At 37.5% G+C, this 22,013-nt stretch overlaps 1 protein-coding gene across 1 annotated transcript in view; it reads right to left on the bottom strand.

Annotated features, from left to right (window-relative positions):
* camkmt (calmodulin-lysine N-methyltransferase) overlaps nucleotides 1-22,013 on the bottom strand; it is a 413,773-nt gene that overhangs the window by 371,770 nt on the left and 19,990 nt on the right. Inside the window, exon 3 of the mRNA XM_028821020.2 lies at nucleotides 20,901-20,965. Within this exon, the coding sequence (XP_028676853.1) occupies nucleotides 20,901-20,965 (65 nt within the window). The remainder of the gene's footprint in view (nucleotides 1-20,900; nucleotides 20,966-22,013) is intronic.

Here is a 22,013-nt window from a genome sequence, read left to right as displayed (position 1 = left end):
AAAATTTATAAAATGCAGCCAACTTTGAAACAGCAAAGGTTTAGATTTAAGAAAATGTACCACCCGTGCTTCTGAGGCATGCTTGTCACAACAAAAGTAAACTGAAATATATCACACATTCTTGGTACTATTTTCTTGAGATAAGGATACATTTTCAGTCTGCTTGTCTACTCACAGCAGCCTTTGTGGGTAGAGTTTTGAGTAACCCCGCAGAGTTTGCGACCACCTCCATACTTTACTGTAGGTAGTGTCTTTGAGCTGTGGGCAATTTTAAATTTGTTGTACAAAAATCTCTTGTGGTCTCAGTTGACCACAAGAACGTTTCCTAAAACTGGGTCACATTAATTCTTTTTGGCAACCTCCAGATGTGCTTTCACATGCTTCACTTTGAGGAACAGTTTCTTTTGTACAGGCAAGTGTTATGTAGATCTGTTGATATAATTGACAGGTGTAACTTGAAATCCAGTCTCAGCTACTGAACTCTGTAGCTCCTTTAGAGGGTTGATGGCATCTCTGTAGTTGTTTCCCATGTTTCCTTCTTATTCACCCAAATAGTTTTGAGGGCTCATCATATCCAGACAGTGCCTGAGTAGTTTGCTGTGGCTTCTTCTCCCTGATAATTATACCAACAGTGCCCACTGGCACATACAAACACTTGGATATTGTTTAATATTATTTTGCTAATTTATGCATTTACGTCATTGTATCTCAAACTACTTTGGGATGCTCTTTAGCCTTCATTTTCTCAGCTGTGTTTCTTATTCACAACCTGTGTTCCCTTATTTGGATCCCTTAACTGTGTTTTTTTCGTTTTGTCCAGAAAAGGAGGCAGTAATTTTAGTGATTCACGGGTGGAGGCTAATTGTGTCCTCATTAGTGTAATCTTAAAAACTTCTAAATCAAGGGGACTGAATACTCATGAAAACAGCATATTTTCTTTTTTTCTTTTAAAGATTATAGCTTATGTGCTTTGGAATACAAATGCCACAGAGGTTAAAGATTTTAGTGTAAAATATGTTACTTAGTAAAATTAAAGAATTGGTCAAGGGACTAAATGTTTTCATAAGGCCAAATATTATATTGATTAGGCCTACTCATAACTGGGAAAGACAATTTCAGTAAAAATAAAAACAGTCTGACTAGTCACTTTCACATAACACCTCTGGTGGGTGCTGCAGCAGAGATCTCCAGAGATTATTAAATCTAAAGCATTTTGCTATTACTAAAAATTGTAAGTGATTGTGTTCAGACCTGAAAGCCTATTAGTTCTGAGATGTAACATATTTTTCAGATGAAAATACACAAACAAAAAAAAAAAATTACACACCTAAAAAAATCCAACTTGGATAAAAGCTACTTTCTCTGTGACTGGAAAACATGTTTTTTTATATTTTTAAAGCAGGGTATCATTCTCAGTATATGCATACAAAAAAGCAAAACTGTAATTTAGAAAAGGAATAATTGTTCCTAGTTATGTTGTCAGCTCTGAATACTACTGGATTTAAATGAATATAAAAAGGCTGAAAGCAGGGAGAATAAGAACTTTGGAAGCCACATAAATTTTCATTGCCGTAGCCAAGGGGCTGTTCTATGCAATGCTAACACCCAATTATCTGACCTCCTCCAGAGAGACTTTTTTGTTCTGGTAATCAGGTGTTTCGGATAATTGAGGCTACAGTGGACATCACTGCATTGCATAAGGTGCTATGACAGCTGAGCGAATGGTGACGAGCCCAGAATAATCAACCTTGTATGTCTGCTCTTCATCTGCAACCATAGAGAATCGTTTGTATAAAGTGTTTCTGTCATTTGGAGGTCTGAGTGTTATAAACAATGTGGATGTTACTGTTCTGTCTCTGCTAATTGTAACACATTGTATAGTTATTTCTTTCATAATAGTACATACAGTATATTTTTGATATTATGATAGTATGCTTTTACTGTCCTCTTACTACTGAAATCATCATTTAAACATGTAGTATGCCAGTATGATATTCATATACTATATATAAATTCAAAAAGTAAAAAACAGAATGGCAGTCCTGACTGCTAACCACCTGCTTTAGGGCGCTTTCCAGGTGCAATGAGATCAAATAATTAGAAACAGAAATACAAAACATTAAGTTACTGAAGTTGTCCCAACCACATGGCTTCCCTTCACAATTGGACTTCAGCTCCTGATATTTTTCTATATATTTAAATATAATGATTACTTTTCTTAGTAGAAAAGTGAACAAGTTGTTAATTTATTTATCAGCCTTTTGAGAGTGTGAGAGTGAGTGTGTGCTAACATACTTGACAAAATGTGTATATCTGGAAAAAAAATTTTTTAATTCAACACTTAAGCTCAATGTTATAGAGGTGTGCCTTATTAGAATAACTAACTATACAGAAAAGAACAACTGAAAGCATTTGCATTTTAAGGCATATTAAGACTGCTTCATGCAGCAATGAATTTCAAGGGTAAATGGGGAAGCATTTGGGAGTAACACAGTGGCTTACCTGTTTTCTTTAATCCACTGCCAGGAAGAACAACAGTTACCCAAACTCTAGCTTCTCCCCTTTTTGGACTGTCCACCACCAAATGCCCCAAAGAGCAGAAAGCAAACATTATTTGCAAAATCAACAGCAGAGAGGGAAGATGTTTCAGGGTTTTAACAAATTTTGTTGCTTTATTTTGAACAGCTGCTGTCCTTAGCCTTCTGCCTAATAAGTAGAGTTTTCCTGCTAAACCTCCAACCCTTTGATGATATCATCGTTCTCTTTATTTTTGTTTAAAACATCTATCACCTATTTTAGTTCATCTTTTGCAAGATTACTCTACATGTTATGGAATATCTAGGCCCACAGAAGTACGACATCAAAACCATGCAGATATCTATACAAGGACGAAATTGCAACTAGTTAACATTGCTAGATTATTAAGCATTTAACTAAGTGGGTTTTACAATGGATGTATATTATTCAGCATATTATTCAGTGGGTGGTGGAACAGAAATGTAAAAAAACTGTTAAATTAATGATTTAAAGTAATCAACCAACTAAGATAATTAAAAAATTGAATCCAGTGCTGAATTACCCAGTTTGCTATTCAGTAGTGGCAGTAATAACAGTAAGCAAGACTTTTATAATTACCAATTGGTTGCCCAATCCACTTTACAAAACTCTTTAAGCTGGTCCAGATTTGTTGGCTGTCTTAGAAGGATGACCTTTAAGGTCTTACCGCAATATTTGTACTTGACTGAACTTCAATTAAGTCATTCTAAAACACAAAATGTATTAATTTTTTTAATCTATTACTCATGAAACACACAAACCTACAGTCCTATAATAAAATGCTAAAAAAGGCCAGATATACACAACGGTAAACTCTCCACCAGTTGCTTGCAAATGTAAGAACTTGGTTATGAATTCTGAACACTTATGTACCACGTCCTGGGAGATTATCAATAGATGGGCATATGGGGGTCACGCTTTAATTACAATAAACCTTTCTGCCTACCAGTAAATTGGCCACCAGGTTGCCGCTACCTATTTTTTTTTCTTTTTAATATCCAGAACTTTAAGTGTTGGACCACTGTGACTCTGTGTTAGGATATAGCGGGTTGGAGAATGACTGACTGGCTGACAAACATCATGGTTCTAGCCTCATTAGTTCTTTAGTAATCATGTAACAGACTAATTGACAAATAGTGATGGATTACTCACATCCATTGTCATACCTGGATTATATAAATTTTCTTCATATTAGAAATATGCCTCACCTGGCCAGGATGCCCTCAGCCAGGAAAGATCAGAGGAGATAGTATACACAGGATATTATCTCCCCCAGACCACCAAATGGCAGCCCCTCTAGGTTGCGAAAGCACCATTGTTTCCCACAGGGCATCATAGGAACTGGAGTTCTTGGACTCAGCCCTGTTGAGTTCCATGAGGGATTGTTGTGGGGACTAACGAGAACCTACCTTGTCGGGTTCCAGCCTAACCCGGAAGTGATCCCTAACCAAGATTATGGGACATCAGAAGTACTCCTGGGTTTCACATAAAAGGACCTGCCTGTAACTGCTCAAGGAGCCAGAGTCGGGAGGAAGGAGGACAACTCTTACATGGAGGAGTGGAAGCAGTGATGGAAAGAAAGAGAAGACAGAAAGAAAAAAGGATTGCTGTGTGGTTGTGCCTTTATCTGTATTGTGACTGTACCATGGGAAGCACCTGCCCGAGAAGAGTTTCCCATAATAAAAATTCTTTATGCTTTAACACTTGTATCCAAGCCTGTGTGTCAGGTATTTGGGGAGCTGGAGCACCCCCTGGTGGCTACAGTACTTATTATTATATTTTCTATATTCCCATTATTTCTTTTATGTTTTTTCATATGCAAATTGTTCACTGATATTTTTTGCAATTGCCACCATTTTGTGGTAGTTTTTCATGTCTACTGCCATGTTGTTTATGGTAATTACACCACTGATGGTCATGTGGTTGTGTGCTCAACAGTGTCATCATGCTGCCATTATAAAAACATGGCAGTGTACAGTATTCAACATTCAAACTTTGGGATAGCATATAAAACCACACACATTTGAGTGGAAACTTACCATTTAATTGGGAAACTTTTCCAGTCTAGTTGTTCATTATGGCCTTTTTATTTCTGACTACAGATTTTGTTTAGTGTTTATGTTTTTTTACTTCAGTGTTTTTGCTTTCCTAATAATAGAAGCATGCAAGTTATTTATTTGACTATTAACTTTTTCCCTTTCATTTTGTTCATCTTCTGTTCCTATTTTTCCCAAAAAATAATAATCTCCCTGTGTCTGCGTGGGTTTCCTCCAGGTGCTCCGGTTTCCTCCCACAGTCCAAAGACATGCAGGTTAGGTGCACTGGCAATCCTAAATTGTCCCTAGTGTGTGCTTAGTGTGTGGGTCTGTGTGCCCTGCGGTGGGCTGGCGCCCTGCCCGGGATTTGTTCCTATCTTGTGCCCTGTGTTGGCTGGGATTTGCTCCAGCAGACCCCCGTGACCCTGTGTTAGTATATAGCGGGTTGGATAATGGATGGATGAATGGATGGATAATAAAATCTTTGTCCTTTGGACAGCCCATTTCCAGTAAAACAACAATAGCTGGATGACCTACATTCAACTCAGCTTCACATTTTTATAATAAGGAAAGTAAGTTCTTCAGATCTCTGCAAATAAAAGCAGTCCTCAAACAATGATCCACCTTACCACAGTGCTCAACATTGGAGATAAGGATATTTTGATTGTAGGCAGCATTAGGTTTTATTCAAATGTAAAATTTGCAAAGAGACAACCAACCAGAGGTTAATATTTTGTGAATTTATAGGATTATCTACATATAAGCAGCAGTATTCTTTATTGAGAACAATGAATTAAATTGTTATACAGAATTATCCATATTACTTCAGTTTTTTTTGGATATTTGCCATTGTTTTATCATCCTCACCAGACAAAGGAATGCACACAAACTCTTCCTACATTTGTGTGAGGATTCTTTATGTCAATGTTTCTCAACCATTATTGCTGAATTACCAAGGGGGAACCCCCCCCCCCCCAAACTATGACAAACTGCATGTGATTCCACCCTCAATCTTATGATCACGCTCCAATAACAAAAGGGGACTCCCGCCTGTTCTGCTCTAGGCTATTGCATTGTGTGCTACACTTACCTGCAGTCCTCAGTCTGACTAGGTTTCTAACTTACATAGTTGAGAGAATCTCAGACTTTGTCTTGATAATTATCCCTTTGATTGGTTAATTTAGTATTCAATAATTTAATCCTGGGCCGGTAACAGAGCCAATAAAATTTGTGATTTACTTTTAATTTTGCATATGGGATAACTGTGATCTGCGGTAGGTTGGCACCCTGCCCGGGATTGGTTCCTGCCTTGTGCCCTGTGTTGACTGCGATTGGCTCCAGCAGACCCCCATGACCCTGTGTTCGGATTCAGTGGGTTGGAAAATGGATGGATAATTGTGATTAATCTATTTCTTTTCCTAATACATGCACCAACGTCTGAAAAAATAAAAATTATCTGAGAGTAACAGATGATTTAATATTAACACACATCATTATAAGATTGTAATAGTGGTTCACAGATTTTAGGCAGCACTTTAAATATTCATGTTTGTATGCATGCAGTCATGTAAAAAAGAAACTTCATCCTTTTTCAGTTCTATGGTTTTTACATATCAAGAGATAACTACAATGTTCCAGTCAATTATCAGTTATAACAGAATTTTTGTCATTATTTAATAAACAAAAAATAAGCAAGTTGTTTCCTTACTGTAAGATCCAGACTCTTTATATATATTGTATCTTGTTTTATGTGTTATCAACTTAATTATATCTGTGATCATATACAGCTCTTTCACCCTGTAGAATAGGAAGTACATTATTTAAAAATAAACTGAAACTGAAATTAGTCAATCAAAAAGATGAAAAAAGAAAGCAAACCTTCAAAGTCTATGATGGAAGCAGAAAGTAACAATGTATATTCAGGTAGGAAGAGGGGCTTGACAACAACAATTGTGGGAAAATGTAAGGTTGAAATGTTTTTATAATGGCTCTCTAAGTTAAAATATGGTTCTACCTGATAAATGCTATACATCTGCATATCAGAGGGAAGAGGGTACTGTGGCCTAGCTTACTTACCAAATACATTTAATACCCTCCCATAAGAATTTGACATTAAGCAAATCATTTAACTGACCCCAATAATGGAAATCTGAAAACAATACGGTAAAGTACTATATTATGGTATTTATCATCTATATGCTACACCGATCCCTCTCCCACTTGGACAGAGGCAGTGGTGCTGTAAGAATTATGTTTCTAGACTTCTCTAGCGCCTTCAATACAATCCAACCTCTGCTCCTTAGGGACAAGCTGACAGAGATGGGAGTAGATTCATACCTGGTGGCATGGATCGTGGACTATCTTAAAGACAGACCTCAGTATGTGCGTCTCGGGAACTGCACGTCTGACATTGTGGTCAGCAACACAGGAGCGCCACAGGGGACTGTACTTTCTCCGGACCTGTTCAGCCTATATACATCGGACTTCCAATACAACTCGGAGTCCTGCCACGTGCAAAAGTTCGCTGATGATACTGCTATCGTGGGCTGCATCAGGAGTGGGCAGGAGGAGGAGTATAGGGACCTAATCAAGGACTTTGTTAAATAGTGCGACTCAAACCACCTACACCTGAACACCAGCAAAACCAAGGAGCTGGTGGTGGATTTTAGGAGGCCCAGACCCCTCATGGACCCCGTGATCATCAGAGGTGACTGTGTGCAGATGGTGTAGTCCTATAAATACCTGGGAGTGCAGCTGGATGATAAATTAGACTGGACTGCCAATACTGATGCTCTGTGTAAGAAAGGACAGAGCTGGTTATACTTCCTTAGAAGGCTGGCGTCCTTCAACATCTGCAATAAGATGCTGCAGATGTTCTATGAGACGGTTGTGGCGAGCGCCCTCTTCTACGCAGTTGTGTGCTGGGGAGGCAGCATTAAGAAGAAGGACGCCTCACGCCTGGACAAACTGGTGAGGAAGGCAGGTTCTATTGTTGGCATGAAGCTGGACAGCTTGACATCTGTAGCAGAGCAACGGGCGCTCAGCAGGCTCCTATCAATTATGGAGAATCCACTGCATCCACTAAACAGTGTCATCTCCAGACAGAACAGCAGCTTCAGCGACAGACTGCTGTCACCGTCCTGCTCCACTGACAGACTGAGGAGATCGTTCCTCCCCCAAACTATGCGACTCTTCAATTCCACCCGGGAGGGTAAACATTAACATCATACAAAGTTATTGTCTGTTTTTACCTGCATTGTTATCAATCTTTAATTTAATATTGTTTTTTGTATCAGTATGCTGCTGCTGGAGTATGTGAATTTCCCCTTGTGATTAATAAAGTAACCATCTATCTTATTTTCAAAGATGATATATATAAAATTTCTTCAAATAGTGTAACACTATTAGTCTTCTACAGGGCCGTGAGAGATTCTGTATGTGTCACACACTAACACAGAAATGAAGATACGCTGCCCTTCTTCCAGCAAAAGTCCAGATGTGGCTAATAATGGAGATTATAATCAGTGAAAATGCTATTGTTCTTTTACAGGAAAATGAGGCTGTTTCATTTCACCAAATCAAAGCAATCACAATTCTTCACTTCTCTGAGCAGTTTAGATACTATTTGGTCGTTTGAGAAACCACATGCTTGAGAGTCTATTTTACAATTCAAGTTAATGGATGAATTAGGAATGTAACTGGGATCCCCTGCCATAGTGTTTTCAAGAGGCCGGTTTCTTCTGCATTTTGGTTACCATGGAATGACAAAAGAAAGTCTTACAATAGTCAGCTTTCCTGTTTGCTTGGCCTATTCAGTGTGCTTCAACATTCAGGTATTTCTAAGTGTATCCTAAGTGACCATGCAATGCCTTGTGCTTCATTTTTGCATGCCTGGGCCAGCAGCTGCCCTCCAGCATTTCCTTCTGTCCTTCAGGCAATCTATAAAATCACTCTGAGCTGATCTTTTCAACCCTCCAGGAAAGTACCTGGTTAACCCAGCTTTGACTTTTTGGGAATGTACTTTCCTTTACGTCATGTCAGACTTGCATTTATTCCACTTGACCTAAGACTGTTCTTTAAAAAGGTGTCTATGTTTTATGTTTATTTCTGTCACTTCGTTTTTGCAAAATGCTCCAGTTATTATTGGAATAGTCCAGTGTGTCAACATAACCACCAAAGTACATTATACACTTCTAGCTTCCACGTATTTTGCAAGACTTGACTAGTTTTAGCATATTACATTGGTTATACCAGTTATACAAATGCCACAGCTTTGAAAACACCAGCATTCCACGGGCGGCTTTGAAAGCTTAAATAATTGTTAATAAAAGATTTGTATAAAACATGAAAGCTGCCATATAACAGCTTTTACTTTAAATACTGCCTTTCTAAAGAAGACATAATTACAAGGCACTTTACAAGTAAAGATACACAAATACACATGCTGTTTGCATATTTTAGGGTACATGCAGGTCAATCGACTTGCTCAGGGTCACACAGTGATTTGAAAGTGAAGATTGATCCTTCTCTAGTTTTATTTCAAAGTCTGTACCAAACCACCTACCTAGGATTATTCTCAAAACTGCTGATAATAATTTAACTCTAGTGCTTAATGTTGTCTGTAGAAAGTGGTACTGAATTCATTGGTAAATTTGATCTGAGCTCTATGGTGGCTACTCTCTTACATTAAACGTATTAGTTTTAGTTTTAAACTTGCCTTCTAGATAACCCCTCCTGTTCAACAGTAATCTTTCTTTTAGGTTACATTACATTTCTCATATAACCTACAACCAAGACAGAGATTTCAGTTTCCTTACACTTAGTAACTTTTGGAACACTTTGCATTTGCAAAGGACACTGTTGGAGTCCAGTGGATTGTTTTTTACAACCCACAAACCTGACTATTTTCATTATACTGTATATTTAGTTCTGTTGTTGAGATTAAAAGTCATTTCGACAAAAGTCAAAACCACAGCAAATCAACTGAAAGGGAAGGGGGTTATGCCTTAAATGCAAGTGCTTAGACTCTTTATGCACAAGAACAGCAGCATGAAAACACATGGAGAGAAAAGAAGCCATTTAATTTAGAGCCAGTGCTACAGTGTACATGTCCCTTAATCCAGATGCTGGTGCATTAATCCGGTATCAGCGTCTCCTGACACGCTCTTCAATAGGCCAAAGCTAGTACCCACACGGGGTAGATTTATTTGCTGGCAAGAAGAGGTACACAGACATTTCAAACAAAGCAAAACCCCAGCTGAGAAGCACCTTTTGTGCAGCCTGTGACTATCAATGTGCAAGATCAATTAAGTGCTTGAGGAGACAATTTGAAAAGAGGGCCAGCTGACCCTGGTTTTAGGCATAAGGCACATACTATGACCTCCTCATGGCCTAATCCAACCATAGAACTCCCAATATTTATCTCTGTTATCTGAAACCAAAGCCGTATTTGCACAGGCATGTTAAGTTGAGAGTGAAAGTCTGGTCAAGCATGAATCTAGGGTCAGAGGTAAGAGTGTAAAGAGTCTGGAATCCTTGTCCTCTGTTGGCCCAAAGCTGACCAGGAACTGCCCAATTATTCTGGCTAATCTCCTTGCCTGCGGCTCTCTTTACAAAGCATTTGCAAATCTCTGCATTCTTCTGCAAAATTATCCTTCAGGTCTTAGCTCTCGCTGATCATGTAACTTTAAATTACAAGTTACAGAATCCAGGACAGCAAAGACTGACACCATATCAGTAAGTGTGCTTCAGTGCCTATTTAATCAGAATGTACCCCAGTTATTAAAAGCTGTGTTTACTTATTGTTATTCTATTAATAACAAACAACAAAACATAACATAGTTGTCCTGATGATTCTGCATCAGCTTTTGGCCTGTCCAGTTTCCCAACAGCAGTTTTGTTATATAATTATGGCATGAAAATAGAGGCACAAGAATAGAAAACTATGTTATAAGGAGAGATGTAGACAGTTCAGGTAAGAATGACTAGTTAACCAAAGATTCTGGCCCAGTATAATTGAAACCCCGTGTATGTGCATATCTGCTTCCTGCGAGTCAAAATTATGGGTTAGAAACCAAAGTTTCTAAAACCAAGACATTAACACCTTGCTCAAACATTCCCCGAAAAATATTTTTATAACCAAGCACATCATTCAGGTGTTCATGTTACTTTAATTTTAGCTGCCAGCTTATTTTTTTTTTTTGACTTTTCACAAAACATTCTCTTCTCCTGGGAGAGAGTTGTGATCTTCAGTTTAAATAAAGACATCATCTTCTCTTAAGTCCCTCCTTCTTGGTGTTTATGAAAGCATGTAAAAGCCTAAATAATGCAGATCATACAGCACTTACTCAGCTATCTGGATTCAGGCCTTGTTGAACAGTTTACCAGACCCTGACTGCAAGGATCTATCTACACTACATTCATTTTCATATTATGCTTGAAAGCCCACCTTCTCTCTCTCACATTTTATATAAGCTTAGTAAATACATAAATATAAATAAATCACCATTTCTGTCTTTTATAGTTGATTCTCTTCCAGCTGCGGCCATAATGAGAACTCTTTATCTGTACATCATATTATTGCTGTTGTTAACACGGAGGCATATTTAATTTTTAATTCTGATTTAAGGTTTGGTTGTTTCCTGTAATTAATTTTCTGCATTACCTGCTGTTGCTATGTATTGTATTATATTCTTGTGTGCTTTATAAATGTCACATTATTGAGGTCTCTACGCTAGTATAGTAAATTAAATAGTAATGCCATTCTAATTGAGCCTATGTAGGTATGGAAGTGACTATGCCCTGTGATAGACTAATTTTTTGCCAAGAGCCTGATGCTTCTTTGTACTGTATAAATATGAAAATGATTTTTTTCTCTAATTTTAATATGGTGCTTAATAAAAGCAAATAAAAAAAATCCTAACTAACAAACAACAACCAATCACCATTTTTTTCGATTGAGCATACTTTACAAAAACACTACAAATATCTTGTGCCCTAGTAGATTTTTATAATAATTAAAAAAACACAGAGATCCTCATTACATTATATAAACTTTGTTTTTAACATTCTGTGCATGGTCTTCACACTCAGCTAAAGCTAATGGTAGAGTCTTAATAAATTAAACACCTGCTGCCTACATAGTGTAGGCAGACGATTCATAATGTCACCAACTATTTTCCATTGGTAACTGTTGCCCACACCAGGAGGTAGGGGGATGTACTTTCCCTCAGAAAAAGCACGTGCAGCGCAAGTGCTTGCTCATGATAGGTTTTTTTTTATTGTACTATAGGCAAACGGTTTTAAGAGAAAAGAAACACAGCTATTCAATTACTTGTTCTGTTTACTGCATGACAGAACTGTTGCAGGGGACTGTGCTGGTTAGATGTTGTATCCTTGCTAAAACAGCAGCAGCCTGGTGTGGAGAAGAATAGACCAACTCTAGCCTGTGACATTAATTGCATTCAGAAGCAAAGATCAGCTAGCAGAGTGATAAGAGGCCAAGCTTTTCAAAAGGCAAAGCCGCCAAATTGCATAATCAGCCTTTTTACTTCGGTATGCTTGGCATTTAAAAAAAAAAAAAAAAAAAAAAAAAGAAAAAGAAAGAAATGATACAGTTATGTTTAAATGAAACTCCCTGACCAATAGAAATAGTTGTTATTCCAAATCACACCACACCCAGGCCAACAGCCAATAAAACCTCTGTTAAACAGCTCATATACAGTGGTGTGAAAAACTATTTGCCCCCTTCCTGATTTCTTATTCTTTTGCATGTTTGTCACACAAAATGTTTCTGATCATCAAACACATTTAACCATTAGTCAAATATAACACAAGTAAACACAAAATGCAGTTTTTAAATGATGGTTTTTATTATTTAGGGAGAAAAAAAATCCAAACCTACATGGCCCTGTGTGAAAAAGTAATTGCCCCCTTGTTAAAAAATAACCTAACTGTGGTGTATCACACCTGAGTTCAATTTCCGTAGCCACCCCCAGGCCTGATTACTGCCACACCTGTTTCAATCAAGAAATCACTTAAATAGGAGCTGCCTGACACAGAGAAGTAGACCAAAAGCACCTCAAAAGCTAGACATCATGCCAAGATCCAAAGAAATTCAGGAACAAATGAGAACAGAAGTAATTGAGATCTATCAGTCTGGTAAAGGTTATAAAGCCATTTCTAAAGCTTTGGGACTCCAGCGAACCACAGTGAGAGCCATTATCCACAAATGGCAAAAACATGGAACAGTGGTGAACCTTCCCAGGAGTGGCCGGCCCACCAAATTACCCCAAGAGCGCAGAGACGACTCATCCGAGAGGTCACAAAAGACCCCAGGACAACGTCTAAAGAACTGCAGGCCTCACTTGCCTCAATTAAGGTCAGTGTTCACGACTCCACCATAAGAAAGAGACTGGGCAAAAACGGCCTGCATGGCAGATTTCCAAGACGCAAACCACTGTTAAGCAAAAAGAACATTAGGGCTCGTCTCAATTTTGCTAAGAAACATCTCAATGATTGACAAGACTTTTGGGAAAATACCTTGTGGACTGATGAGTCAAAAGTTGAACTTTTTGGAAGGCAAATGTCCCGTTACATCTGGCGTAAAAGGAACACAGCATTTCAGAAAAAGAACATCATACCAACAGTAAAATATGGTGGTGGTAGTGTGATGGTCTGGGGTTGTTTTGCTGCTTCAGGACCTGGAAGGCATGCTGTGATAGATGGAACCATGAATTCTACTGTCTACCAAAAAATCCTGAAGGAGAATGTCCGGCCATCTGTTCGTCAACTCAAGCTGAAGCGATCTTGGGTGCTGCAACAGGACAATGACCCAAAACACACCAGCAAATCCACCTCTGAATGGCTGAAGAAAAACAAAATGAAGACTTTGGAGTGGCCTAGTCAAAGTCCTGACCTGAATCCAATTGAGATGCTATGGCATGACCTTAAAAAGGCGGTTCATGCTAGAAAACCCTCAAATAAAGCTGAATTACAACAATTTTGCAAAGATGAGTGGGCCAAAATTCCTCCAGAGCGCTGTAAAAGACTCATTGCAAGTTATCGCAAACGCTTGATTGCAGTTATTGCTGCTAAGGGTGGCCCAACCAGTTATTAGGTTCAGGGGGCAATTACTTTTTCACACAGGGCCATGTAGGTTTGGATTTTTTTTTCTCCCTAAATAATAAAAACCACCATTTACAAACTGCATTTTGTGTTTACTTGTGTTATATTTGACTAATGGTTAAATGTGTTTGATGATCAGAAACATTTTGTGTGACAAACATGCAGAAGAATAAGAAATCAGGAAGGGGGCAAATAGTTTTTCACACCACTGTATATATTATATATATATATATACATACATACACACCACTTACATTCGTGCAGCGAATACACTTGACTTGAGCATTCCTAGTTTTCAGACTTTTTCTCTGTATGTTTACCATTATTTTGCTCAGAGGTTGATGCACTTGCTGCTTCCTGAGCAGCTCTTCTTTTCTCCACCCTAGCAGCCCGCTTCTTCTCTTCTTTCATCGGCATCTCTTCACGTTAAAACTGATTAAGGCAGTGTTTGTGTTGCAATTAGTGCATTTACTTTCATTTTCACTTCAACCTACCTCAAGAATGATTTAAGATAAAAAAAGAGGATGGGGAAGTGATGGGAAGGGATGAGAATGGCATCCGTACGCATGCGCCACATGGCCGCCCTGCTGGCTGCTGCCGAGACTTGATTCTACAATAAAATAAAATAAAAAGCGGAATAACCCTGAAAGCGGACAGTAGACGTCACATAGTATATGTGTTCCAAATTTCAGGTCAATAGTTCAAAAGGTTTGCAAGCTTCAGGTGATTTAAAATTCTGGACAGACAAACGAACAGCCACGGTAGCGTATTATATATAATCTTTATATATATATATATATATATATATATATATATATATATATATATATATATATATATATATATATACAGTGGTGTGAAAAACTATTTGCCCCCTTCCTGATTTCTTATTCGTTTGCATGTTTGTCACACAAAATGTTTCTGATCATCAAACACATTTAACCATTAGTCAAATATAACACAAGTAAACACAAAATGCAGTTTTTAAATGATGGTGTTTATTATTTAGGGAGAAAAAAAATCCAAACCTACATGGCCCTGTGTGAAAAAGTAATTGCCCCCTTGTTAAAAAATAACCTAACTGTGGTGTATCACACCTGAGTTCAATTTCCGTAGCCACCCCCAGGCCTGATTACTGCCACACCTGTTTCAATCAAGAAATCACTTAAATAGGAGCTGCCTGACACAGAGAAGTAGACCAAAAGCACCTCAAAAGCTAGACATCATGCCAAGATCCAAAGAAATTCAGGAACAAATGAGAACAGAAGTAATTGAGATCTATCAGTCTGGTAAAGGTTATAAAGCCATTTCTAAAGCTTTGGGACTCCAGCGAACCACAGTGAGAGCCATTATCCACAAATGGCAAAAACATGGAACAGTGGTGAACCTTCCCAGGAGTGGCCGGCCGACCAAAATTACCCCAAGAGCGCAGAGACGACTCATCCGAGAGGTCACAAAAGACCCCAGGACAACGTCTAAAGAACTGCAGGCCTCACTTGCCTCAATTAAGGTCAGTGTTCACGACTCCACCATAAGAAAGAGACTGGGCAAAAACGGCCTGCATGGCAGATGTCCAAGACGCAAACCACTGTTAAGCAAAAAGAACATTAGGGCTCGTCTCAATTTTGCTAAGAAACATCTCAATGATTGCCAAGACTTTTGGGAAAATACCTTGTGGACTGATGAGACAAAAGTTGAACTTTTTGGAAGGCAAATGTCCCGTTACATCTGGCGTAAAAGGAACACAGCATTTCAGAAAAAGAACATCATACCAACAGTAAAATATGGTGGTGGTAGTGTGATGGTCTGGGGTTGCTTTGCTGCTTCAGGACCTGGAAGGCTTGCTGTGATAGATGGAACCATGAATTCTACTGTCTACCAAAAAATCCTGAAGGAGAATGTCCGGCCATCTGTTCGTCAACTCAAGCTGAAGCGATCTTGGGTGCTGCAACAGGACAATGACCCAAAACACACCAGCAAATCCACCTCTGAATGGCTGAAGAAAAACAAAATGAAGACTTTGGAGTGGCCTAGTCAAAGTCCTGAACTGAATCCAATTGAGATGCTATGGCATGACCTTAAAAAGGCGGTTCATGCTAGAAAACCCTCAAATAAAGCTGAATTACAACAATTTTGCAAAGATGAGTGGGCCAAAATTCCTCCAGAGCGCTGTAAAAGACTCATTGCAAGTTATCGCAAACGCTTGATTGCAGTTATTGCTGCTAAGGGTGGCCCAACCAGTTATTAGGTTCAGGGGGCAATTACTTTTTCACACAGGGCCATGTAGGTTTGGATTTTTTTTTCTCCCTAAATAATAAAAACCACCATTTACAAACTGCATTTTGTGTTTACTTGTGTTATATTTGACTAATGGTTAAATGTGTTTGATGATCAGAAACATTTTGTGTGACAAACATGCAAAAGAATAAGAAATCAGGAAGGGGGCAAATAGTTTTTCACACCACTGTATATATATATATATTATACACATACATACATACACACACTCACACACACAAACACACACTTGGATTTTTTTCTATTTATTTTAACAAATCTACTGTGATTAGTAAAACCAAAGATGTCCTGAAACTAGAGTACAAACGAGTATTCCAGCTCTGTTCATAAGCATGAAGACAGTTTTTCTTTAATCATCAATCTAGCTACTCTGATATAGTTTGATCATCTGGATCTTACAGTATATCATAAACTAACAGCCAAGTTTATGCTCAGTGCACTTTAAGCTGCCATTTGGTAGTGTGTAAGAATCCAAAGGTAAAAATCAAACTATGCACATGTTGTGCTGGGTATCACACTGGTGTAAGTTATTAGCACGGGGTTACAGTACTGGTCCAGTCACTGTGCAAGGTAAAACTGCAATCTCTTCCAGTATATTCTTGTCTTTTTCTCTTTTTCTTTTATTCCAGTAACATAAAAGTGTACAGGCTAAGTTAAATGGGACTTAATACTTGACCTGAATGAGCAAATGTGGCCTGTTGTAAACTAGATTAAATACCAAATACAGTAAGTCAGTCTTAAAATGGTGAAAGCGTGCTCATTGGCCTCTTTATGAATGACACATCAACTAAACTTGGCCTCCTTTTACTTACTTCATATAACAGGGGTTTCTCTGGCTTATCACCAAGTCAGAATCCTTTTCATTAGTGTTATACAGAAACACCCAGGAACTGATGCAGCAGCACCAATGAACTGACTATATGAACTGTTAAATCTCATAGAGCAAAGCAATTTTCCTAAAACTGGTATTAATACCATTTAGTTCCCCATATTGCAGGACACAAAAATATTTTAAATTGCTATAATTTTGTATTTAGCTATTTATCCAAGCAAAGTACATGATATAATATAGCTGTTTACATACAGTTTGAACATGATCAGATTGAATGATTTTGGCCTTTGGCTTAAGGTTCAGAGAGGGCAATGGTCACTTTAAGAAACTGCTTGCCTCTTCACATTTTTCTTAATTCTATGATTTACATTCCTTTATAAAATAATCCATCATATTGTCTGAAAAATAATCTGAAAATAGTAATAATCTGATTAACCTTCAAAAATATTTGAAGAAAATGATGAGGTAGAACATTAACCATAACCAACTCCAAACTAAAATTTATTAGGATTAAACACATTCAAGATTCAATAATTTACAGCATTCTGTATGAAATCCAAAAAGGTTTAGCAGCCCTGTTTTCATACTGAGTGCCATATGGTTGACTTTAAACAGTTTTCTTTTTAAATATGTCTAAATATTTTTTTTGTTGTTTTTTATTAATAACTTAAGCCTTTAAATGAAAATAATAGCAAAGCAGAAATGGCATCATGCACTTTAAAACTGTGACAATTTCAAACTGCTAGCAAAAATAACTTTACCAGCAGTTAAAACAATAATTTCTTAATTACTTTATTACTTAGTATGAAAGATTAAAGAAGGATTATCAAAAACTTCATCCAGCGCTTGCTGCATGCCATATGTAATCCTTGCAGCATCTGGTACACATAAGGCCAGAACTAGTCCTGGTTGTGGAGGCACACTCAAGTGCATATTCACATTCACACTTCGCTAATTTAGAATCACCAGACACAGAGAAGAAATAATCAAAACAAAAATGATAATAAAATAAGAAGCTTAAAATAAGAATGATCGAACATGTAAAGTGTCTTAGGAGTCCAAAGAAACACAAATATGTCTTAAGAAGGCATACAGTGAATAATAAAAATAGCGAGATGCTCTTCTGATACACTGGTTAGTACAGCCACTATTAGCTCTTACATTTTACCCCTATGTATAAATCCTTATCATTGAGGTAGTCTAATGTGTCAGGATGACTGGTAATTAAAATTTAAACAGTATGAATGAATGTGTGGATATGGGCACAAGGATATTGTGTTATATACTCCTTCAAATGTGCTGCTGGCCATCCAAGGATGATGGTGGTAATTGTGGTGCTAAGAGTATAAATGAAAAATGCCAGGTCAACTTTAGGATCATTTGAACCAGGGTCCTTACTGCTTTGTATTATTTCTGCTATTTTTCCATTTATAGTACTATTTATGTCTTACATGTATCTTTAAGAACATCATGCTAACAATAAATAAATGATAAGCAAAATAAATGTACTACTTAACAATTGCTGCCCACAAATGTGTTTTAGTTTTGTGCAGCTTTTAGGTTCCCCTTCCTATTGCCTGAAACACAAAAGTTGATGGGGTATCAACTAAATCCCAGTAAGTGATGGTTAATCTGATAATTTATAAAGGTTCTGTGTGTGAAAGTGGTTAGAGAAAGTGGCTGGGGTAGCCATCTAGTGTTGCTACCAGGACAGGTTCCAGCTCCCTATGATCCTATAAAGGAAAATGCAGACCAGGAAAAAGATGAATGGACAGACTGAACTAATTATAAGTTATTATAACACACCTGTTCAGAATCACTGTGCTTTTGTGGCATTCTCTTCAGTGCTTTCAGTGGTGGCACAGTGAAAAAAAAAAACAGTCTGTGAGCATTATCTGTTTCTCCCATAATAACACAATTAATAATAACTTACATCTTAAAAAAGGCTTGTAATCTCCCACCATAATCATAATCTGCCCTGGAACTAGGAAAAGTCCAACTGAACAACTTCAGTTTTTTATTTAAGCACACAAAATTACCTTTACACCTGCAGCTGATGACTTTACCTTAAATGATATATATGACAAGAAACAAACAAAAACATAGCTCAGGTTAAAGCATATCCATGCCATAAGCCTAGCTTCACAAAACAAATTATTTAAACTACTGGATCTTCTTACGCTTAATGGCCAAAATTTAACATTTTCTTCAAAATAACACCTTTTATTGGCTAACTAGAAAGATTACAATATGCAAGCTTTCGAGGCAACTCAGGCCCCTTCTTCAGGCAAGATGTAAAGATTACATCTTGCCTGAAGAAGGGGCCTGAGTTGCCTCGAAAGCTTGCATATTGTAATCTTTCTAGTTAGCCAATAAAAGGTGTCATTTTGCTTGGCTTTTCTCTACATTCATAATGGCTAACACGGTACAGCACCCTAGTACTACATTTTCTTCAGTTAGGCTGACTACATTAAGTTAAATCAACATAAAATGTGCATCATTGAAAAATCCAGAGTGCCACAGAACACCACATTCTAAACTTTTGCCATTATGGTTGCTTGGTCTTGGCAAAGGAGCAATATTTAGCAGTAAGTAATTGAGTTCAAAATGTCTTGCTATAGCATCATATGACCACAAGATGACACAGTAGCACCTCTAAGGAAGACCCAAAATAGGCTGTTTGTAAAAATGCAGATAACAATGTATCATGCCTAGAAAGGTTTTAAAGATAACCAAATTCACCCGCTGGGATGCGAATCAGAACACCACAAATGCAATTTTAAAAGATCTATTGCATTTAAAAACATATTTAAAAAAATATTACAATCAACATACCATACCAACTTACAAAACAGAAATGTTATTGTTCACTGCGTTGTCATAAAAAAAATTCAGAGTTAATCAGCAATCTGAAAAAGGCGGCAATGTACTGGGATTACAAAAATATATTAACAGAGCTATCTTGTCTTCCCTTTATCTCTTCTTTTTTTAGGATGAAGCTATAAAGTAGCAACCTTTATTATGAAAACAAATAAAGCATTTCTACAAATATTGGTTATCCAATATACTTCACATTTCTCTGCTAAATACATTCTCACCTATATGCAGAATTAAAAGAAACAAAACGTAAGATCTGAAATTGTGACATGCCACCCCAGCAGATTAATATACCAGTGACATCAATTTTAATAAGCTTTAAACCTAGGAATTACTGATGAGGCAAAGTCATTAACAAAATATACTTGAATATAAAGTGTGCTTTTGAGATTTCTATTTTTGCCCAATTTAAATAGCTTTTCTATATCAGTAAGCATGAGGGCTTAAAACAGAACTCATCTTCTGTACAGTGCTGCCAACTAGTGGGGCAGCAAGGAAGACCTTCAGGATATACTGGATATGTGACAACATTGCAAAGAAAGTACTACAAAAAATAAATAAATGAAGATGTTTTGCTGCAGATACCGTTAAAAAGATATAAGGAATATAAATCCACAAAAGATCATCTATCCTAACTTCTATAAGCATTTTGCTTAAGGAAACAAAACCGCCTTAATTGTTCTACAGTGATTTTAGAGACACAAAAGTGACACAATTCATCAAAAGAAACTTTTAGGGTAGTCCTAGGATCCAGTGTGATAAAATTGTTGAACCCAGAAAGCTTACCTGACAATATGATTCCAACAGTTACGCTTCAAAAAAGTTTTCATGTAAACATGAACGGCAGGCTTAAAAGACTATTTGGTGACAAACTGTTCTTACTGAAACATATAACCTAGACAGTTTGCAAATGTTCTCATGTTTTAATGTCAGAGAGTGCAAATGTGCTCTGGACCCCCCTAAACTAAAAAACAATTGAAAAAAAAAAAAAAACGAAAACTAACCAAAAATGTTTCACAAACAGTAAGCAAAAAATACAAGCTCTCTATACACAGGCCAGTGTATTTTGCATAAAGCACTGACAGAAAGCCCATTGTAAACAAAACAATGTAAGAGTCGCCGACATTATTGCTACACTCTTAGAACAGAGATAAATACAAAAATTCCAGACTCACAGACATTTCCAGTGTTATCAAAGCTAGTGAGAACATCATCGACGTTTAATGGTCCAAGGCTAACTCTGAAAATGACAAGAAAAAAAACACATTTACAAAGAACTTCTGAGACATTGTGCAGTAATTGGTGAGTGAGGTGTCTCACACATGCAGTTATAATGCATTTAGTTACAGGTAGATTTACATTGTGCCTGTATAAAACAAACCAGAGATTTTAGTTAACACTTTCTGTAGTCCACAACATACCACTGCACTTTGCTATTACATAGCTTTAGTAATGACAATAATTCATTCTACTTGGACTGTGAAGTCAAAAATTTTGTTTTTACCATATACTCATGCAATTCACATTTCATATTGAAAAATGTAAATCAAGCTAATAAGAAGCTTTTAATGTTTTGCAACAAAACTATTTTTGTGATAAATTCTCCCCTTTCAGGCGAAAATAATTACCTTCAACTAAATCAAAAGCTTAGCTGTGTGGTCGTGCAAGGGTTTCCACTCCAGCTCTCACCCAAGTGGAGGAAATGGCCGTATGGAGTTTTCACAGTCTGTCAGTACCTGTGTCTTTTAACAAGTACTCCAGATTTTCCTCTCCGTTCCAAATATGCGTCTGGTACTGCCGAGTATGACCTGCAATTGACTTGTGCCCTGTCTAGTGCTGATTCCTGTTAGACTGCTAGCTCTGTGAAACTGAACCTTAAGAAGGTCTAACAATATGTAGACTAATAAATTAAATACAGTGGAACCTCGGGTCACGAACGTCTTGGACCACGTGCAAATCGGATTACGACCAAAGAGTTTGCCAAACTTTTGCATCTGTTCACGACCACACACTCAGGTGACGAACAAGCCAGTTTCCCTTCCGTTTCATACACGCCGATGATTTCCACACGTGTTCAGTCTCTCCCTGTGCAGCAAGCGAGCGCAAGAAAGAGCGAGAGAGAGGGGGCTGGCCGTGTAAGGCCGAGAAGGCAGTTAAAGAATGCACCGGGCTTGTTTTTAAAGAGACTGATTCGAGCATTGTTTTAACCTCGTTGTATTTAATGAAGACTTTTTTCAATTGGATTTTAACCTCCACTTCACTTCTGTTTACAGTGATCGGTTCGTAGC

Source organism: Erpetoichthys calabaricus, chromosome 15 (genome assembly GCF_900747795.2).
Source record: "Erpetoichthys calabaricus chromosome 15, fErpCal1.3, whole genome shotgun sequence".
NCBI lineage: Eukaryota > Metazoa > Chordata > Cladistia > Polypteriformes > Polypteridae > Erpetoichthys > Erpetoichthys calabaricus.
Note: the sequence above shows the minus strand (reverse complement) of the source record. Positions and strands in the feature narration are given on the sequence as shown.